Raw genomic sequence first — 20,015 nt, 5'->3', positions numbered from 1 at the left:
AATGTAGAACATAAAGGCATAAAGAGTTTGAAAGTGCATGAATAGATTTGTCAGGCAAATACCTGAAAAAAGACAGTACAGCTGCGCGAGTACAAGACAAAAAGCAGAAAACATTGCATGGTGATGGACAGTTCAATTCGCCAGGAAGTCACATACATAATTTTTGTTTACACTTAATAATAAACAGTGTCGGAATATATAAAGCAAAATTTGCCAGAACAATGAAAAGATATTGACAAATTTGCCCTCAGAAGATTTTAAAACATTCTTCCTAGTAATTGATGGATGCGACAGACCAGATAACAGGTTGCAGGCAGAGATTTGTACAACATGCTTCACAAGCTTGTTCTAAAGAACATGTACATTGTACCCAAGTACACATAAACCATCTGTATAAATGGATCACACATCAAGCCATAAGTCTTAAACACACTTCGAAGCCTCAATTATCATGGAATTGGGTCATTTCAGTATCATACCAGCCAAGATTCCCATGATCAAACAAAATATGAGGCTTAAATGTTCATTCTCCTCCTTGAGGACCTACTGTAAAATCTTAGTTCACATTCTATCATGAACTAAAGTTAAATCATGTTTTCTGTAAACTCTACCAAATGCTGCGGTTTGTACTGCAGTTGGCCTATTGCAATGCCCCATTAGCAGCATTATACAAGAAATTACTGAGTTTTTATAAGCTGTGATACAGGATTACTGTCCTATATTATTGCTTATATATTATTATTCATAACATATATTATTATCCACGTACTCCTTCTCTAGTTCCCAATTTCACTCCGGTTTTTCCACCCCCTGCACCACATACAAATATCTCACTAAACTTTTCATAAAGAAACAAATTTTGCTGCATTTTCAGGATCTAAATAATCCTACTCAGGTATACGTAATACTTGTACAGACCTTTCAGCCAGACACCAAAGATTGCATTACACTTGAGTGAAAATCACAGAATATTATCCTCATGAAAACTCTCTTTTCATGGACTTGGCTGGCTCTATTTGTCAGCATTTTCTTAACGTAAGTGACTCCATTTTGATTCTGACAATTTTCATACCTCTCTTTGCTGACATCTTTCCTGTATTGTCCCAGAGATCTGCATAATGACCATGATTTAGATGGGTATCAGAAAAGCAGCGTTTTTACCGCATCTAATGTCAAAAGAACACAATAAAATGAGAACTGGGGAGAGTTACTGTTCATGGGATTAAATTGAATGTAAAGCAAATTTACCTTCTATCCTATTTCAAGCATATGCTCCAGAAAAAATTAAGAGCATCCTGCCAGTTTTAATTACTAAATATTTTGGTTTTAAAACTATTTTTTTTTTCATTTTAAATGTTCATTTAGACTGCAGGGGTGTCCAGTCTTGTGGCTTCCCTGGGCCACACTGGAAGAATTGTCTTGGGCTACATATAAAATGCACTAACATTAGCGATGATAGGTGATGAACAACAACACAAAAAAATTGAGAAAAATCTCATAATGTTTTTGAGACAGTGTCTCGCTCCATCTCCCAGGACACAGTGCAGTAGCATGATCTCAGCTCACTGCAGTGTCTGCCTCCTGGATTCAAGGGACTCTCCCATCTCAGCCTCTGGAGTTGCTGGGATTACATGCGTGCGCCACCACACCTGGCTAATTTTTGTATTTTTAGTACAGACAAGGTTTTGCCATGTTGGCCAAGCTGACCTCAAACTCCTGACTTCAAGTCATCCATCTGAGTCCACCTCCCAAAAATGCTAGGATTATAGGCACCACACCCTGCCAAGAGCTATAATATTTTAATTTGTATTGGGCAGCATTCAAAGGGGTCCTGGGCCACCTGCAGCCCATGAGTTGACACAGCATGATTTAGAGCTTACTTTTCTCCAAATATTAAAACATAGCATTAATTATCTTCCTTTATTTAAAAAAATGCATTATGATTTTCCACTCATTTTAAGAAGATTTTGAGTTTTACAGTTTAAAAAAAAAACCCCACAAAAATACAAAAACAAAAATAGAGCCATGTAAATAAAACTAAGAAAATGTAAAAGGCCTATCAGAAGCCAATTTGAAAGAGAAGAGATATAGGTACCAAGAACCTAGGATAAATTGGGCATTAAACTTATCTCTGAGGGAAAACATTTCAGGTTGAAGAATATATATATGATTGCCTTTTCCTACCCCTACATTTTTATTTACAGGATACTAACAGCATTGTAATAACAGAGAATTGAAAAACTATCTAAATAACTATTTTTTTCAATTACTGTTATTCAAGCATTATAAAAGCAAAACCAAAACAGCCGGTGTCCAGGACTCCAATCAATCAAGCCACGGAATCTCAGAGAAAGGAAACAGGCTCTGCTTGTCATGTTTTCTCGTTTTCCTCTCTCGATTTTCCTGCAAATTCTAAAGGTTATAGAGATAGATATGAAAATCTATCTGAGGTCACCAAGACTTAAGAAGGCATGGGATGTTGAAAGCTATTTTTAATTATAGTGTTGATCTCAAGATAGATTGACCCAATAATCTTTCTAGAAATATCGTCTTCCGGAAAAACGTTTAACTTTTATTCATTTGATGCTTCTGAACTTAATAAAATAAATGAACCTAAAACAGCACTTTAGGCAGCTTGGAAGGGAAGATACATTCCATTTAGGTTAAAATACAAGGGAGCGATATGTACATTTGGGCAGATATTCTGAACTCTATTGGGTTAATGGTTATGCCTGTACTTGAGCACAACAGTGAGAAGTTTCCCATCACATTTTATCTGAAACGAACAAGATGTCAGGGCAATCTGCTAGCAAAACCTGCGCTCGGGGTCAGCGATGCTTCTCCCTCTGGCACACTCATCATGCCCGTCCCTAGGACACGTTGCCTCTCTTCTTTTGCAAAGCTTTCATGAGGTCTGACATGAAATCTTGCTCCCCGCCTCCTGCCCCGCCGGGGTGCCCTGGGTTCTCTTGCCTCTTGGGGGGCACAGGAGGCCTCTTGGCCACCGCGGGGGGCGGCCTGGCGGAGTCGGGGACGGGGGCGGGCGCGGGCGGCGGCGGCGGCGGCGGCGGGGGCAGCTCTGAGCCCGCGGTCCCTGCGTACGACGGCGGGGGCGGGGGCACGAAGTCTGGGGGCGGCTCCATGAAGTCCGGGGGCGGCGGCGGGAGCTCAGGGTCATCGAGGGGCGGCGGCGGTGGCGGCGGCGGCAGGAAGTCGTCGGGTGGGGCGGGCAAGCCCCCGCCGCCTGTGCCCTTGGCCTTGGGGGGCATGGCGGGACTGCCGCTGGTGTCGGAGGACCTCCGCACCGGAGGGGGCGGGGGCAGGCTGGACTTGGGGGCGTGCGGGGCCCGGGGCACTGCCGGGTGGTGGTTCCCGAGGGCTGGCTTCTTATCCTGCAACCGAGTGACAGTAGCATTCATTTTTTTTTTTAATTTTTGAAATTTTAAATTTATTGTTATTAATTAATGGAGACGGGGTCTCACTCTGTCGCCCAGGCTGAGTGCAGTGGCGCGATCTGGACTTACTGCAGCCTCGACCTCCCGAGGTCAAGCACTCCTCCTGCCTCGACCTCCCGAGTAGCATTCTTTATTCTCAAAACAGCCCCAGTGGACAAAACAGCCCTACTGGACAGGACCATGCCATAGATATGTGAGTCTCTGTCCGCCCCCTGGGGAGCATCTGTCCCTCAGTCACTGAGACTCCTGGTCAGTCATGAGCTCATCTTTGTTCTGGAATAAGGCAATTATTCTAAATGGTCTTTAAAATTAAAAATAATCATTTTTCTAATTTTTTAATATTTTGGCTGGGCATGGTGGCTCATGCCTATAATCTCAGCACTTTGGGAGCCCAGGCAGGTGGATCACTTAAGTCCAGGAGTTCAAGACCAACCTGAACAATATGGTGAAACTTTTTCTCCTTTAAAAATACAAAAATTAGCCTGGTATGGAGGCACACGCCCGTAGTCCCGGCTACTGGGGTGGCTAAGGCATAAGAATTGTTTTAACTTGGAAGGTGGAGGATGCAATGAGCTGAGATCATGCCATTGCACTCCAGCCTGGGCAACACAACGAGACTATGTCTCTCTCTCTCTATATATATTTTTAGAGATGGAGTCTCGCTGTGTTGCCCAGGTTAGTCTCAAACTCCTAGCCTCAAGTGATCCTCCTGCCTCAGCCTCCTGAGTAGCTGGAATTACGGCCACCCCACCTGGCCCAAATGGACTTTAACAGTATTTCCTGTTGTCACAGTGGAACAGCAAAAAAACGAATGTAACTTACTTCATTTTTGTTTAAAGTGGCCTTTACCCATTCCTGCACATAGGATAATTTAAGAGCACTGATATAAATATGCAAACCCAGCAATCATGTAGTTTTAAAAACTAACTCTGGGATTAAAGAAGTAAACAACTAACTATGTTTTGTTAAAGATTTATATGACCATTGTAACCTGACCAAGGACAGAGTAGTTCCCAACCTCTTTGGACCCTTATTGGCACCCAGATGTCTGCAGTCTCTGGTCATCTTTTGATCTCAACTCTCTTCCCAACTCTCTCCTCTTCCCCATATCCCATATCCCTCCAGTTAGCCTGAAAAATTTAAGATTGCACTTTAGAACACTAGTCCACCATCTTCATGGTGTTACTGGCTTTCCAAATAAACCACCTTTTCCTCCCATCATCCCTAATCTCTTGAGTCTGGCTTTTAAGTGGTGAGCAGCCAAACCTGGGTTCAGTTACCCTGTGGCACTCATCTACCAAGTCTCCTATAAATGGAAGATCTGGCTATGTTCAATGAGGTGTTTAGATCGTATTTAGATCATATGAGTATCACTTCCTTGGAACTTGCCTTATCCAGGAGTTGCTGTGTGTCTCTAAAGGGGTTTTCGTGGTGTATCTCTTGTGGGGTTGGCTCAGTCTATAAACCACCCTCAGCTCATTCATTCCTTCAAAATGGAAACCAAATGACTTCACTCCTTGGTTCTCAAGCCAAGCCACCAGAGTCCTCGTCATATAGAAAGGGATACATTTTTTCTTGGTCTGAGTTGAGCTGGTTGTGAAACTCGTGTCAGGAGTAAGCATCTGTAAAATTATGTTGCTCCTATTCCACACAACACACAGTAGAAACACACAGCAACTCCTGGGGGTTGAGGACTTCCCAAAACCTTCACACAGTCTCCTGGCTTAAATGTGCTACTTTGATTAGGATGAAGGAGATGGAAGGGGAAGAGTGAATGGAAATAGTTCTCTCTTGGCTACAGGTAAGCTTTGTGCAAACGTAGGCACAAAGGATATGTTGCTTGGCAAAGACCTTTCTGCCTGATTTTGGGGACAATGTCTCCTTGTGTTGGTGAGCTGAGAACACAGGTCCATTTTGCCAGGACTGTGGGCTTCTAGGGAGGAGCCGATTACAAGCTTGGCTCCAGCTGGCCTCACAGCTTCGGGGAAGGCAGTGTGGTGGGCCAGGAATCAGGACAGGACATCTGGTCTCTAATAAGTTTACTTTTTCTTTTCTTTATTTTATTTTATTTTTATTTATTTATTTATTTATTTTGAGACAGAGTCTCGTTCTGTCACCAAGGCTGGAGTGCAGTGGCAGGATCTCCCCTCACTGCAACCTCCACCTCCCGAGCTCAAGGAATCCTCATGCCTCAGCCTCCGGATTAGCTGGAATTACAAGCGTGTGCCAACACCCCCAGCTAATTTTTGTACTTTTTGTAGAGACAGGGTTTCTACATATTGGCCACTCTGGTCTCCAACTCCTGGACTCAGGTGATCCGCCTGCCTCGGCCTCCCAAAGTGTTGGAATTACAGGCGTGAGCCACCACGTCTGGACAGTTTAGCATTTCTCAACTGCATGAAACTTGGCTGGTTCACTGGATATAAAATTAGCCCCATAGTCCTCATTATGACCCGTGTCTCAGGTTGTGATGAGATCAAATGAGATAAATATGTGAGTTCTGAAAAGTAAAATCACCAGCATGTGCTATTGGTAGAAACCAGCACGCCAAATTTGGCCTAAGTCTAATAGATGCATAGCCCTTCCTCTGCCAACACTGGAATAGATAATAATAATTTATATAATGAAACATCCCCAGGCAGCTGGATTGAATCCCTCTGTTTTAGTGATAATTATCATTTCAATTTACAGTTTATCAGGGTTCCAGTTCATTTCATTCTCTGCTTAGTGGCCTCTTACCATTGAAGATTAAATTTGGAATTTTTTTCCAATAAAGTGCCTTCTGATTTAGTTTCTATTTTATTTAGTTTATTTACTTCACATGATAAGCTCTTTAACTGGTGATGTATTTTTTCTTTTTATTTAAATTTCTGAACAGGCAGCTTGGGAATTGGTGTTCACATGCAGTTAAGTGATTTCTATTCTGAGATTCTTTTATTTCTTTCAGCATTTTTAAATGCTGTCCTTCAATTGGCATTATAGAAATGATGAAAATAATAGTAGCTGAAAGCACATCGCATGAGGAGATTGTCAGGCTTGAGAAGATAATGAGAACATTAAAGAAATACAACTTTTAAAGGCCTGCAGTGGTTGTCAAAATTATAAGAAGTTCGATAAATACCAATATTTAGTTGTTTTCACCACTGGCTGATGGACAAAATGAAGGGGTGAAAGAAGTGAAAAATTGTTGAAGTGAAGCACCCTGCCCGTCCTAGCTGGGTGATATGCTATTGTCACAGTTATTTAAGGTTGTTTTGAATCACACAAGAGAAATATTCAACAGAATATATACAGTCAGCTGAGAAGTTTTGAACTAAATTAGTAACTAAATAATAATTATTAGTTATGATTTTAAGATAGATTTAAAGGAATCTTCACTGATCTATTGGGTTGAAAAAATTTTATAGAGAATTATACCAATTTGGCTGTTATTTTACAATGTATTTTCTCCTCCATCACCTGGGGATGTATGTAGGAAGGACATTAATGGGGAAAATAGAAAATACACATTTTTAGTGTAATCCTTTTTTATCTTTTTTCTTTTTTTTAAGACAGGGTCTGTATCTGTCACCCAGGCTGGAGTGTAGTGGTGCAACTAGAGCTCACTGCAGCCTTGAACTCCTGGGCTCAAGGGATCCTCCTGCCTCAGCGTCCCAGGTAGTTGGGACTACAGATGCTCACCACTGTGCCCAGCCCTATTTATAATGTAACTCTTTTAGCAGTCTTCTAATCTGATTTTGGGGGCCAGTTAGCACTTCATATAGAGCTTCAGACTACTAGTTGCCCTATTTTATTCAAAAAAGGCAAGTAAAATCCCATGGGTTTACAACTTGGATGTGCTACTATCAGAGAGGGCTAAAATCACTTGACTAAACCAAGAAAACCACTTTGGTCAAAGTAAACATAGCTAATTAACTCCAGAGTTTATAGGAAATGCTTACATTTTTCCTAAGCAGTGTGATGATAGCTGATTTTAACTTTTGATCCTAGCATATGTAACTTTAAGATTACAAATATCAAGCAATCAACTAAATTAAATTGTAGTAACTTCTCAGTTGTTGGAACTGCATTTTATATTTATTTATTTATTTATTTATTTATTTATTTATTTATTTATTTTTAAGACTGGATCTTACTCTGTCACCCAGGCTGGAATGCAGTGGCGCGATCACAGATCACTGCCGCCTTGACCTCCTGGGCTCAAGCAAGTCAAACACCTCAGTCTCCCCAGTAGCTGGGACTACAGGTGCATGCCACCATGCCTGGCTAATTTTTTTTTTTTCTAGTAGAGACAAGCTCTCGCTATATTGCCCAGTCTGGTCTCAAACTGAAGCTCAAGTGATCCTCCTGCCTCAGCCTCCCAAAGTTCTAGGATTACAGGTGTGAGCTACTGCACTCAGCTTATTTTCTCTTTTTAAAAGAGCAGTTACTGGAATAATGTGAATGGTTTAGAACGTGGCTTATAGGGGTCAGCTGCTTGCTGGTTTTACCTTCGATGTTTCAGCATGTCTCTGGGCCTCTTGGAGAACAGCACTGACAGAATGTGTAGCCTGGGGAATCTGTCCATTGGGCTGTGTGGTGCCTGTTTTAGGTCCTGAGAGGGAAGAAGTGAGAAAAGAAGAGTGAGCAAAGCATTTTCAACATTCTTGAAAGTCGATCTGAAAATACAAAGCAGTTTGCATCTCTAAAGCAAAGAAAGATATTTGTTGGCTAGTTCTTACAAAAAAACAAAAATAAAAACAAAGCAAAGAGAGCAACTCACAGGCATGGCATGGTACACAAAACCTTAAGAAAAATCTGAGGTTCCGTGACAAAACTTTACATGAGATTCAGCAAAAAGATCAGGAAGGTGAGTACGGTATTTGATAAAGCCCACCGAGGAGGGTCTGGACTAACTGGGATCCTGGAGAGTAACAATATGTTTTACTTTTAAAAACTTTTCAGTAATTGAAGAATAAACCTTGAAAACATATTTTTAAAAATTCTTCTTGATTTTTTAAAAATGTATTTATCCAGTTTCATACCACACTGAGTACAGGTACAGGAACAACTCTTCAACATTGTCCTCAACAAAAAGTACATTGGACACAGAAACAACAGACAGAAATTCGGGCAAAATGTGGGGGTCCTTGAAATAATCTGGAATTAGATGTGGTTTTCCCCCCAAAAGTCCTGGTATGCTATTTTATTTTCCTGCTTTTTAATTTGTCCTTTTGACACAGAACTTTGACTCATGTTACCTTAAAAAGTGCTGTCCAGGATTGGGTGCAAGACATCAAAACACCAGGGCATAATCTTATTCTTGGTGTGAACAGTTTTCTGGGCACTAATGGAGCCTTGGACTGATATAATGTTTGTACTTTGATAAGAAACATCTACCTACTAGCTCACTGTAAACAGGAGATCAGCACCTTATCCACAGAATATCACGAAAGAAGTGGTCAAAGCTTTGTTAAAAGGCGCTTAAAATAGATACAGGGCTCCAGCCTGGGTGACAGAGCAAGACCTTACCTCCAAAAAAAAAAAAAAAAAAAGCAAAGAAGAAAAAGAAAACAGGCCAGGTGCAGTGGTTCACGCCTGTAATCCCAGCACTTTGGGAGGCTGAGGCGGGTGCATCACGAGGTCAGGAGATCAAGACCACCCTGGCTAACACGGTGAAACCCTGTCTCTACTAAAAATACAAAAAATTAGCCAGGCATGGTGGTGGGCACTTGTAGGCCCAGCTACTCAGGAGGCTGAGGCAGGAGAATGGTGTGAACCCAGGAGGCGGAGCTTGCAGTGAGCTGAGATCCCGCCACTGCACTCCAGCCTGGGCAACAGTGCGAGAGAGTCTCAAAAAAAAAAAAAAAAAAAAAAAGAAAGAAAGAAAAAAAGAAAAGAAAAAGGAAACAGATGTTATAGGGGTGTGTGTGTGAGGGCTGGGCTGAGTCGGGGAGTTTGAGCCTGATCATCAGGTGAGAAACATATTCTGAATGCTGTCTACAAAGTCCTGTTTGTATAGATGTATTGGATACATTTTGAACAGGAGCACCAAGCTTTGAATATGTGTTGGAATTTCTCCTCCACTTAGTACCTGTAGATGGCTGAGCTGGTGCAGCTGCATTGACTGTCCCCAAGTTTGTCCACCGAGAGGCAAGTCCAGCCTTTGCCACAGCCCGCTGGTAGTTATCATAGAGAGTCTTCCCATACTGGGGAGAGAACACAAAGGAAGAAGGAAAGGAATCCATGTATCCCAAATTCTGCACTCAATTGCAATATACACATACAGAAGAAATAAATACTCCACGGCTACTCTGTTCACCACTTGTCTGAGTTGGTTTTTTGGATATTTCCGTTAAAATTTAACAAATACACATTCAATCATTTTCCAGATTAACAGAGTCAGTTAATTTTTTCACCTACATATTAGGGAAGAGCTTTGCTCAGTTCTGATTACGTGTGTCTTTATGTAACTCGATCACAGGTTCCATCTTGCGTTTTTTAATTGCACACTAAGCTTGCAATACTCGCCATGAGTAAATATCTGGTTACTGGAGAGGTTCGTGTTTCTGTCGCTCCTCCCATTTAGAAAACCCACTGGGCGAATAAACTTGATAATGTCTGTGGCTGAACCCAAGGGTGGGCCAACTGTTTCACAGTACCAGGAAGGCTGTGCCCGGGTCAGGAAGTTGGCTGGCAAGTTCAAGACAGGGTGAAGTCCGAATGCTCTCTCACCTTGGCTATCCGTATTCCCATGACCCACTGGTTAAGGGTTCTTGCGTCATCACAGCAGAGATACTTGATGTACTGGGACTCCTTCTGAATTTGGGGGTGCTAGAAAGAAGCAGTTTCAAGACAATGTATTCACTTGTCATGTATTAGGAGGTCAAAGCACCTGTCAGGAAATTAAAAAAAAATCTCTAACAATATATGTGATTTATGTGGCAAAAATTACTGGCTGTAATGTTAAGATTAGGAAGATAACTTTTAAAAATGACTAAATTTTGAAAGGATTTAAGAAATTTGTTATATGTTGGGAGGCCGAGGCGAGCAGATCACTTGAGGTCAGGAGTTCGAGACCAGCCTGGCCAACGTGGTGAAACCCCGTCTCTACTGAAAATCCAAAAAGAAAAAAGAAAAAAAGAAAAAGAAATTAGCCGGGCGTGGTGGCAGGTGCCTGTAGTCCCAGCTACTCGGGAGGCTGAGGGAGGAGAATTGCTTGAACCTGGGAGGTGGAGGTTGCAGTGAGCTGAGACTGTACCACTGCACTCCAGCCTGGGTGACAGACCAAGACTCTGTCTCAGAAAAAAAAAAAAAAAGAAAGAAAGAAATTTGTTTTATGATTTATCATAAGCACATCTTTTTAAAAAAAGTTTTTAGAGGCAGAGTTGTCCTGGCTGGAGTGGCACAGTCACAGCTCACTGCAAACCTTGAACTCCTGGGCTCAAGAGATCCTCCCTCCTCAGCTTCCTGAGTAGCTAGGACTACAGGTGCACACCACCATGTCCAGCTAATCGAAAAAAACGTTGTTTTTTTTTTTTTGTAGAATTGGAGTCTCACTATATTACCCAAGCTGGTCTCAAACTCCTGGCCTCAAGCAATCCTCCTGCTTCAGCCAACCAAAGTGCTGGGATTACAGGCATGAGCCACCATCCCTTGTCTGTAAGCACTTCTTACTATATTATCAATAATAATTTTCATTTATGCCTTTTTAACTTTTGGAAGCTTTTCACCTCTATCTTGTCTCTATCCCCATGAGAAATCTGAGCTGCTTTTCCATTTGTCAAATAAGGGAACTTACCTGAGATAATTCTTATGTCATAGAATTAATGCCTATGAGAATTGTGGGTTTATAACTCCCAAAACCTGGTTCTAGGGTTTTTTCTGCTTTCAAAAATTCAGAGTTTTGTGATGACCTTTCCTTCTTAACTGCTATGTGCTGCCCAAGTGGGCCAGTGGCTTCCAGATGGACACCCTGGAGAAGGAATATTTCTGTCTATTACACTTAGTGCAAGTAGCACTAAGCAATGGTTCCGGTTGCTGAACAGGCCTTCCAGGAGCTCACAAAGAGAACAAGGAAATGGGCAGGTGTGAAAGAGAAACTCCTTGCATTCCTCTTAGTCCTCATTGCTTTTGTTGTTTCTGGTTTAATTTTTATTATTTTTTAAGACAGGGTCTCACTCTGTTGCCCACGTTGGAGTGCAGTTGTGCCATCACGGCTCACTGCAGCCTCTAACTCCTGGGCTCACGCAATCCTTCCACCTCAGCCTCCTCTGTCGCTGGGACCACAAACATGCATCCACGCTTGGCTTTTTTTTTTTTTTTTAAGAAACACTCTTGCTATGTTTCCCAGTCTGGTGCTGAAACCCCGGGCTCAAGTGATCCTCCCACCTTAGCCTCCCAAAGTGCTGGGATTACATGCGTGAACCACCAAGCCCAGTTAGTTTCTGTTTTATGTGTCTGTCTCTGATAGACTGTGTCTTCCATGAAGGTGGGAACTACATCTGTCTTATTCACTGCTGAAGACCCTCAGTGCTTAGCACATGGCCAGCGCATGGCAGGTATTCCAGTCCAGATGTCAGAATACTTGAAGAATCAAGAAACAAGCACAATATTTCCTGTTCAGTTAGAAATCACCGTCATCAGGCGAGGGGCCGGCAACCAAAATAGGTTCTGAGATATTAATATGGGCCATGTAAATTTTCATGGGTCATTATAAGGTTTATTATAATACATTTTATTATGTAGAAAAATAATTAACAACCACAAGCATCGTGTGTGTGTGTGTGTGTGTGTGTTTGTGTGTGTGTGTGTGGTATGGTACCACCTCTTTCTTCTTCCTCCTGTCCTCAGAGGATTCATTAATCCTGCTAGGATAATCCTCAATTGCTGGTGGTGCTGAAAGTGGAATGGAAAGCCAAGAGAGCTGGAAGCATCTATCTGCTCTTCAGTTGGCAGGAAAGGAGGGAAGCTGTCCAATTCCTCTCTTAGGGTATTGCATGGACCTCTCCACTTCTCTTTCGCTTTCCATCTTAAATCACTGACCTCCAAGGAAATGGCTATTCTCAAAGTTGTTCTAAGCAAAGGGTCTTGTGTCTTTAAACTTCAGTTGGAATCTGACTGGCAGCGTCTAGTCACTCTGCTAGACTTTCTAATGACTCAGCCAGCAAGAGTGTGTGGGATTGTAATCTTTGTCCAGAAAGGATAACAAGACCTTTATAGACTCCAAGAGCTTGACGAGAGTTTAGTAATTTTTGGTTTCACAAATGAGAAAACTGAGGCTCAGAGAGGTTACTATATATTCCTCCCTGTGACCCCACTAGAACCTGGGGGTCTCCTGACTAACCACCTAGAATTTCTGTGTTTGTATTAAGCTATTAAACCCAAATCCCAGACTTGGAAGAGACTACGGGAAAAATTCAGAAATGATTTTTTAAAAATTCCTCTCTTTGGTCTTTTCAGGCAACTGAGGAAACTCTATTCATGTTTTTGTCTTTAAATATGTATTCTTTATGTAGGTCACTCGGCCTCAGAAATTGCACCTCCATTGCTCAAAGAGCGGTCAATTCCTATTTGCTTGGGCATAGCAAACAGGAACACAGACATTCTCTCTACCGATGGTGACAACTTCACATCAGGCTCCTGAATGTTGCTGTAGTTTTCCAGTTTAGCCAGCAGATGACAGCAAACACTTTTGAATGGCTGCTGGGCATTTTATTGTTTTTGCGGTTCAATGCTTACTCCCTCATTCTGAATGTTAGATTTTATTTTTGCAAATGTTACTCCAATAATGATCCTCTTTGGAGGCCCTTAAAATTGGAAATATCTATCAACTCAGGTAATATGGCCCGATAGCAAAAAGGATTTGTTTTCTTAATTAACCTGAAGGTCATATTGATGAAAAATATACTAAAGCCAACACTTATTGGCTGGAACGTGACAGCCCACAAATGCCTCCAGCATTCCCTTCAACAATAACATGTGCAAAGCCAAACCAATGCCCTTGTCTTTCAGCACCAGAAACACGGCTCTCTGACCTACAAACAGCATTTGTGTTCTGATTGTCATGTAAGAGAGGCAAGCATTGGTCTCTTCAGCAATTGAATGTTTATAATTGTTCTTAGAAAGCAGCTATTCCACCCACCCCCCACTCAGACATTTAAAAAGCTGACATTGTTATCTTCAAGATAATCTATTATTGTTTTTGGTAGATGTCACGTGAGAGCCAAGTTTCCAGAGCAGACTAAATCTCATCGTGTTTGCAACAAAATGCACAAAGCAACTGCTTATATAGAGTTAGCCATTTAACAAGCACCCTAAACAATTTCTTAAGAATGTTATTCATTGAAATAGAGCAAAATGTAGTCACTCCCTTAAAGAAAATGACTTTTGAACATAAAACAGCCCCTTGATGACGGGGTGATAAACCTTGCTATAGGTCAGGTCTCACCAAGTTCCTTCCTTACACTATATGTGTGCTATGGATGTATACAGGAGGATTCTATGACCTCTAAGGTCTCTAGCAATCCTCAGATTTTATGGTTCTAAGATGAGCTACCTAATGGGAACAAGCTCCTTTCTGGCTCCCTAGGTGATGCAGAAATCGTTCAGCCTTGCAGACATCATAGAGCAAGTCACTGGGCTTGTTCTCCACCGTGTCTTGAGACTTTGCCAAGGAGCTTATTGCCTAACCGAGCCTTTTGCTGAATAATCATTTGCAAAGAGGTTTCAGGAAAATGCTGGTGCAGTGTCACTGGCCAGGCTCTTTTGCAATTGATTTGATTGTTCCTGATCATAAAGAGAGAGAAGCTATCTTGGGACATGAGAACAGCACACAGAGGTCAGGGCAATTGTGGATTGTCACTGCTTAAAGGGCTCTTATAGACCCTCTGAGCTTACGAAATAAGAAAACAGGGTGAGAGAGGGTGAGCAATTTATCCAAGGCCAAAGGTAGTGAAAGAACAAAGGTCCTGTTTGTTCAATAAATATCTCTGGGTGCCAAGAAATACGCTAATTCCTAGGTACATTAAGAGGAGTAAGAGAGGCAGGGCCCCGTGGCTCACACCTGTAATCCCAGCACTTTGAGAGGCCAAGGCAGGCAGATCACTTGAGGCTAGGAATTTGAGATCAGCCTAGGCAACACAGTGAAACCTTGTCTCTACAAAAAGTACAAAAATTAACCAGGTGTTGTTGCACACACCTGTAGTTCCAGCTACTAGAGAGGCTGAAGTGGGAGGATAGATGCAACCAGGTGTTCGAGGCTGCGGTGAGCCATGATTGTGCCACTGGGCTCCAGACTGGGCTGGAGGAGACCCTATCTCAAACAAACAAACAAAAAAAACAACAACAGAAAGAGGAATAAGAGAGCTCATGTGTTAATTGGGCAATGCTCGCTGGAGGTGTTTTAGGGAGAGATGTATGTAAACACCTGATGTAATCAAATCACATATGTAATGTGATTATGAAATAGTATGTTCCATACTAAAAGTTTGAAAATGGGCCAAGAGAGGGTCTTTGGAAGAAGTGACAGAATGCTGTAATATATTTGGAGAACATGGAGAAATTCTGTATGGCTGAGGTCTGGAAACCATGGAATGAAGAAGCAGAAATTAAGTGGAATCTGAGTAAAGACCCTTGAGTCAAACTAGAATCTAGACATGATCCCCTGGGCAGTGGGGGGCACTGGACATTTTAAAACAGCACAGTGACACAGGAAGTCACTGGGGGCTATGAGGAAGATGGATCCGGAGTGAAGAATAAGATCGAACTGAGGGAGGGCTCAACGGGAGATCTTGATGGGAAATAAAAGAACTTGCTCATAGATTAACAAGAAATGGGGAGAGGAAGAAAATCAGGCATGCCTTCTCTGTTTCTAGCTTGGTAGAGTAGGTGGATGTTATGGGTTTAATTATCTCCCCCCTCCTAAAAGCTATGGTACTCACTCCTGGTACCTATGAATGTAACCTTATTTGGAAATAGGGTCATTGCCAGATGTAATAAAGTTAAGATGAAGTCATCCTGATGAAAGTGGGCTCTAAATCCAAAGAGACTGGTGTAAGCCAGGTGTGGTCACTCACACCTGTAATCATAGCACTTTGGGAGGCCAAGGTGGGTGGATTGCTTAAGCCCAAGAGCTCAAGATCAGCCTGGGCAACATAGCTAAACCCCATCTCTGCAAAAAATACAAAAAATTAGCCAGGTGTGGTGGTGTGCACCTGTAGTCCCAGCTACTTGGGAGGCTGAGGCAGGAGGATCACTTGAGCCCAGGAAGTTGAGGCTGCCGTGAGCTGTGATCATACCACCACACTCAACCTGAGCAACAGAGTGAGACCCTGTCTCAAGAAAACAAAAAACACCAAAACTGACAAAAAACAAGCAAACAAAAACAACCACCAAAATGACATGTTCTTATAAGAAGAGAAGAAACAGACACAGACAAAGAAAGAAGATGGTCACATGTTGAGGGAGGCAGAGATTGGCACACGCAGCTGCAAGCCAAGGAATGCCAGCACTGCCGGGAGCTGCCGGAAGCTAGGAGAGGCGTGGAGGCATGGAACAGATTTTGCCTCTGAGCCCTCAGAAGGAACACAACTCTGGTTTTGATTTTGGCCTTCTGATTCCAATATCACCTTGATTTGGGACTTCTGATCTCCTGAACTCTTCAAGAAATAAATTTCTGTGAAGTTATCTAGTTACCAGCAGTTTGTTAAGGCAGCTCCAGAAAACGAATAGAGTAGGCGATGGTGCCATTCATCCTTGAGGGACTGTGGAAAGCAGGGGGTGGAGGAAAGGTTGAAATCAGTGTGCGTGATAGAGGTACCCCTCGGACATGTGGTTACTGCACTTGTGGAGCTAGGGAAGAAGGTGAGACTGTCCACTACGGATTGGGAATTATTTGTCTCCAACACAGACAATGGTTGGAGCTGTGGCTGTGAATATGATCTCAGCGAGAGCACGGGGAGTCTGGTGAGAACTGAATTTAGGACCCTGGAGAGCATTACAGTGTGTAGGGAAGGAGGAGGCACCAGCAGAAGCAGAGTAGGGGTCCAGTTTGAAGACTATAAAATGAGGATGCTGTCATCAATGCAAAAGATGCCACGAGGACTGGAGAAAGCCACTATTCTTTGGAAATCTTAATAATAGCAGTTTCCACAGAGGTGCAGGGAGAAGCCTGCTAGCATGCAAACTCCACAAAGCCAGAGGCCTTTGTTTTGCTTACCGATGTACCCCCAAGTCTGAATAAAGAAAATTCAAAAGATATATGTATATATTCGTAGAGAAAGGGTCTGCCTCTGTTGCCCAGGCTGGAGTGCAGTGGTGCAATCATGGTCCCTGCAACTTCCAACGCCTGGGCTCAAGTGATTCTCCCACCTCGGCCACCTGAGGAGCTGGGACCACAGATGTGCGCCACCACGCCCAGCTAATGTTTTAAAATTTTTTGTAGAGATGAGGTTTCACAATGTTGCCCAGGTTGGTCTTGAACTTCTGCTTTCAAACAATGCCCCTGCCTCGGCCTCCCAAAGTGCTGGAATTACAGGTGTAGGCCACTGTGCCTGGCGGAAAGGAATGTTCTTGAATGAATGAATTACACTATGAGAATAAAAGTTGAGGCCGGGCGCGGTGGCTCACACCTGTAATCCCAGCACTTTGGGAGGCTGAGGCAGGTGGATCACGAGGTCAGGGGTTCGAGACCAGCCTGACTAACATGGTGAAACCCTGTCTCTACTAAAAATACAAAAATTTGCTGGGTGTGGTGGCAGGTGCCTGTAATCCCAGCTACTCAGAAGGCTGAGGCAGGAGAATTGCTTGAACCTGGGAGGCGGAGGTTGCAGTGAGCTGAGATCGCGCCACTGCACTCCAGCCTGGGCGACAGAGCGAGACTCCATCTCAAAAAAAGAAGAAAAAAGTTGAGGACATGGAGGGCATCATCACTTTCTCAGGAAGTCTGAGTTAAAGAGAAGACAGAGGTCAAAGGTGCTGCTTGAAGAGGTGGGGCAGATACAACTGAGGGGAGTGAGTTAGAGCCCCCAAACCAAGGAATATTTGAAAATGTCTGTGGCCCAAGGAAAAGAGAAGAATTGTCTGGAGAGGGTTTGAAGATGCTGAAGCCAAAGGGAGTGGCTGACGATGTGGTTCCAGAGGCCACGTTGGAGATAGGAGCCTTCTTCCTCTGAGATGGAGAGTCAGGAGGTAGGAGAGTTACTGCATGGGATAAATTTAGAAGTAAACAGGAAGTAAACTGGGACGATTCAATCCTGTTCTCTGTTTTCTTTCTTATCCTTCCTTTTTTTTTTCTTTCCTTCTTTCTTTCTTTCTTTCTTTCTTTCTTTCTTTCTTTCATTCCTTTCTTTTTTAGAGGTAGGTCTTGCTCTGTTGCCCAGGCCACAGTGCAATGGTGTGACTGTGGCTCACGGCACCCTGAAACTCCTGGCCTCAAGCAATCCTTCTGCCTCAGCCTCCTGAGTAGCTGGGACTACAGGTGTGCACCACCACACCAGGCTGATTTTTAAATATTTTGTAGAGACAGGGGTCTCCCTATGTTGCCCAGGCTGGTCTCGAACTCCTGAGGTCAAGTGGTCCTCCTGCCTTGACCTCCCAAAATGCTGGGATTACACACAGGGGCCACAGTGCCCAGCTAATTAAGCATTTCTTTAGAGACAGAATCTCACTCTGTTGCCCCGGCTGGAGTGCAGTAGTGTGATCATAACTCACTGCAACCTTGAATGTGGGCTCAAGGGATCCTCCTGCCTCAGCTTTCTGAGTAGTGGGAACTATAGGTGCATGCTACCACACCCTGCTGATTTAAAAAGTTTTTCTGTAGAGATGGGGTCTTGATATGTCGCTCAGGCTGGTCTCGAGCTCCTGGGCTCAAGCAATCCTTCTGCCTTGGCCTCCCAAAGTGCTGGGATTACAGGCATGAGCCACTGTGCCTGGCCTGAACCATGTTTTGAAGGACACAATGGTACAAGGGGCTTTGATCTGTATTCCATCCATCCATCCATCCACCCACCCATCTGTCCATCCACCCATCCATTAATCTATCCATTCATCTGATATGTATTGAGCATTTACAATGTGTCAAATATCACTCCAAGCTCTGGAACACAATAGTGAACACAATAGAAAAAGTCCTTGCTCTCATGACATTTATATTCTACTATGGGAGAAAGCCAATAAAAATACAAAACACTAAAGTAATATAATTTTTCATTGTGAAAAATACTGTAAAGAAAAATATAGCTGAGTAAGGGGTAGGAAGCAGGTGAGCGACGGGGCAGAATTCCAGCCCTCCTTCCGTGATATTCCACTACTTCCTAACAGGTCTCCATAGAAACATAATTTCTCCTGGAAGATATTTACTTCTGCCCCATTGCATCTAGCCCCAGAATGGAATGAGAAAGAATGCATGAAGGAATGGCTTCTATCCACGCACAAAAGTGCCTTTATAAGGGCTAAGGAAACTGACCGTGAGTGAGACTGGGAAGCCCCGCTGGACTGCAAAAATGAGTGAAACCGCAGTTGGACGGTAGGGGGATGGCTTCCCCTGACTACATTGCCCCTCCCCCGAGCCACTGTGGTACCCACACATGGAAAGTCCCCCCGGACTCACACTCAGGTTTCTTACCACACTGGGTCCTTCTGTGGGAGGCTTGCTTCTGCATGGGCCTATGGAGAGCACTGTGAGTACCAAGTACCAACGGGGCTGAAACACGTGAGGCCAGCAAGGGACAAAGAGAGGGAGTGGGGCTAGCAGCAGCCAGGTGGACAAATTTGGCAGTGGCTCACCATCCCTGCCAGATGTGATGATACACCAGATGGGCTGTTTATGCTGTGCTGTGGGAGGCATGGTCCACAGAACCTCTGGACCTGAGAGCCTGACCGGCTTTCCCACACCATCCAGTGGGCCCTCTGTGGGTCTCCCAGGGCCCATGCAGTTTGAACAGTGTATCCTCGGCAGAGTTAGTGTAGGATGCGGGTCTAACCTGGACTTAGGAGGCCCTCTAGTGCTGAAATGACATACAACAGTCAATCTGCTCACAATTTCTGCATATGCCCACTAAAAAAGAACAGTCATAAACAAATCCAGACAGGGAAGACTGAAATAAATACCTAACTCAACAATGCAAAGACAGAGCCCAATGTCTACAAGGAGTAAGAATAGCCTAGAAAACTGGTCTCACTAAATGGACAAAAACAGGTGCCAGCTATCTGGCAGACAAAGAATTCAAAAATAGCTGTTATAACAAAACTCAGCAAACTTCAAGAAAACACAGAGAAGCAATTCAGAAATTTATCAGAAACGTTCATCAGATAAATAGAAATAATTAAAAAAACAAACAAATCCTAGAGCTGAAAAGTATAACAAACAAAATGAAAAATGAAACAGAGGACATCAACTGCAGAATTGATCAAGCAGAATAATCAGTCAGCTTGAAGGCAGGCTATTTGAAAATACATAGTCAAAGGAGAAAAAAGGGAAAAAATGAAAAGGAATAAAGAAAAAATTACATGACCCATGGGACATCATCAAAAGAGCAAATCTACATGTCACTAACATTAAAGAGAGAGTAAAGAATGAAA

General features: G+C 43.1%; 1 protein-coding gene across 1 annotated transcript in view; it reads right to left on the bottom strand.

The window, feature by feature from the left end:
* Positions 1-2,551: 2,551 nt before the first annotated feature.
* The window catches only part of APBB1IP (amyloid beta precursor protein binding family B member 1 interacting protein), a 131,179-nt gene continuing 113,715 nt past the window's right edge, over positions 2,552-20,015 (bottom strand). Inside the window, exons 12-15 of the mRNA XM_019035439.4 lie at positions 10,170-10,268; positions 9,529-9,643; positions 7,946-8,049; positions 2,552-3,392 (exon numbers count right to left, since the gene is read on the bottom strand). Coding sequence (XP_018890984.4) covers positions 2,871-3,392; positions 7,946-8,049; positions 9,529-9,643; positions 10,170-10,268 — 840 coding nt within the window. The 3' untranslated portion in view covers positions 2,552-2,870. The remainder of the gene's footprint in view (positions 3,393-7,945; positions 8,050-9,528; positions 9,644-10,169; positions 10,269-20,015) is intronic.

The sequence above is a fragment of the Gorilla gorilla genome, chromosome 8, assembly GCF_029281585.2.
Source record: "Gorilla gorilla gorilla isolate KB3781 chromosome 8, NHGRI_mGorGor1-v2.1_pri, whole genome shotgun sequence".
In the NCBI taxonomy this organism is placed as follows: domain Eukaryota; kingdom Metazoa; phylum Chordata; class Mammalia; order Primates; family Hominidae; genus Gorilla; species Gorilla gorilla.
This window is presented reverse-complemented; position numbering and strand designations above follow the sequence as displayed.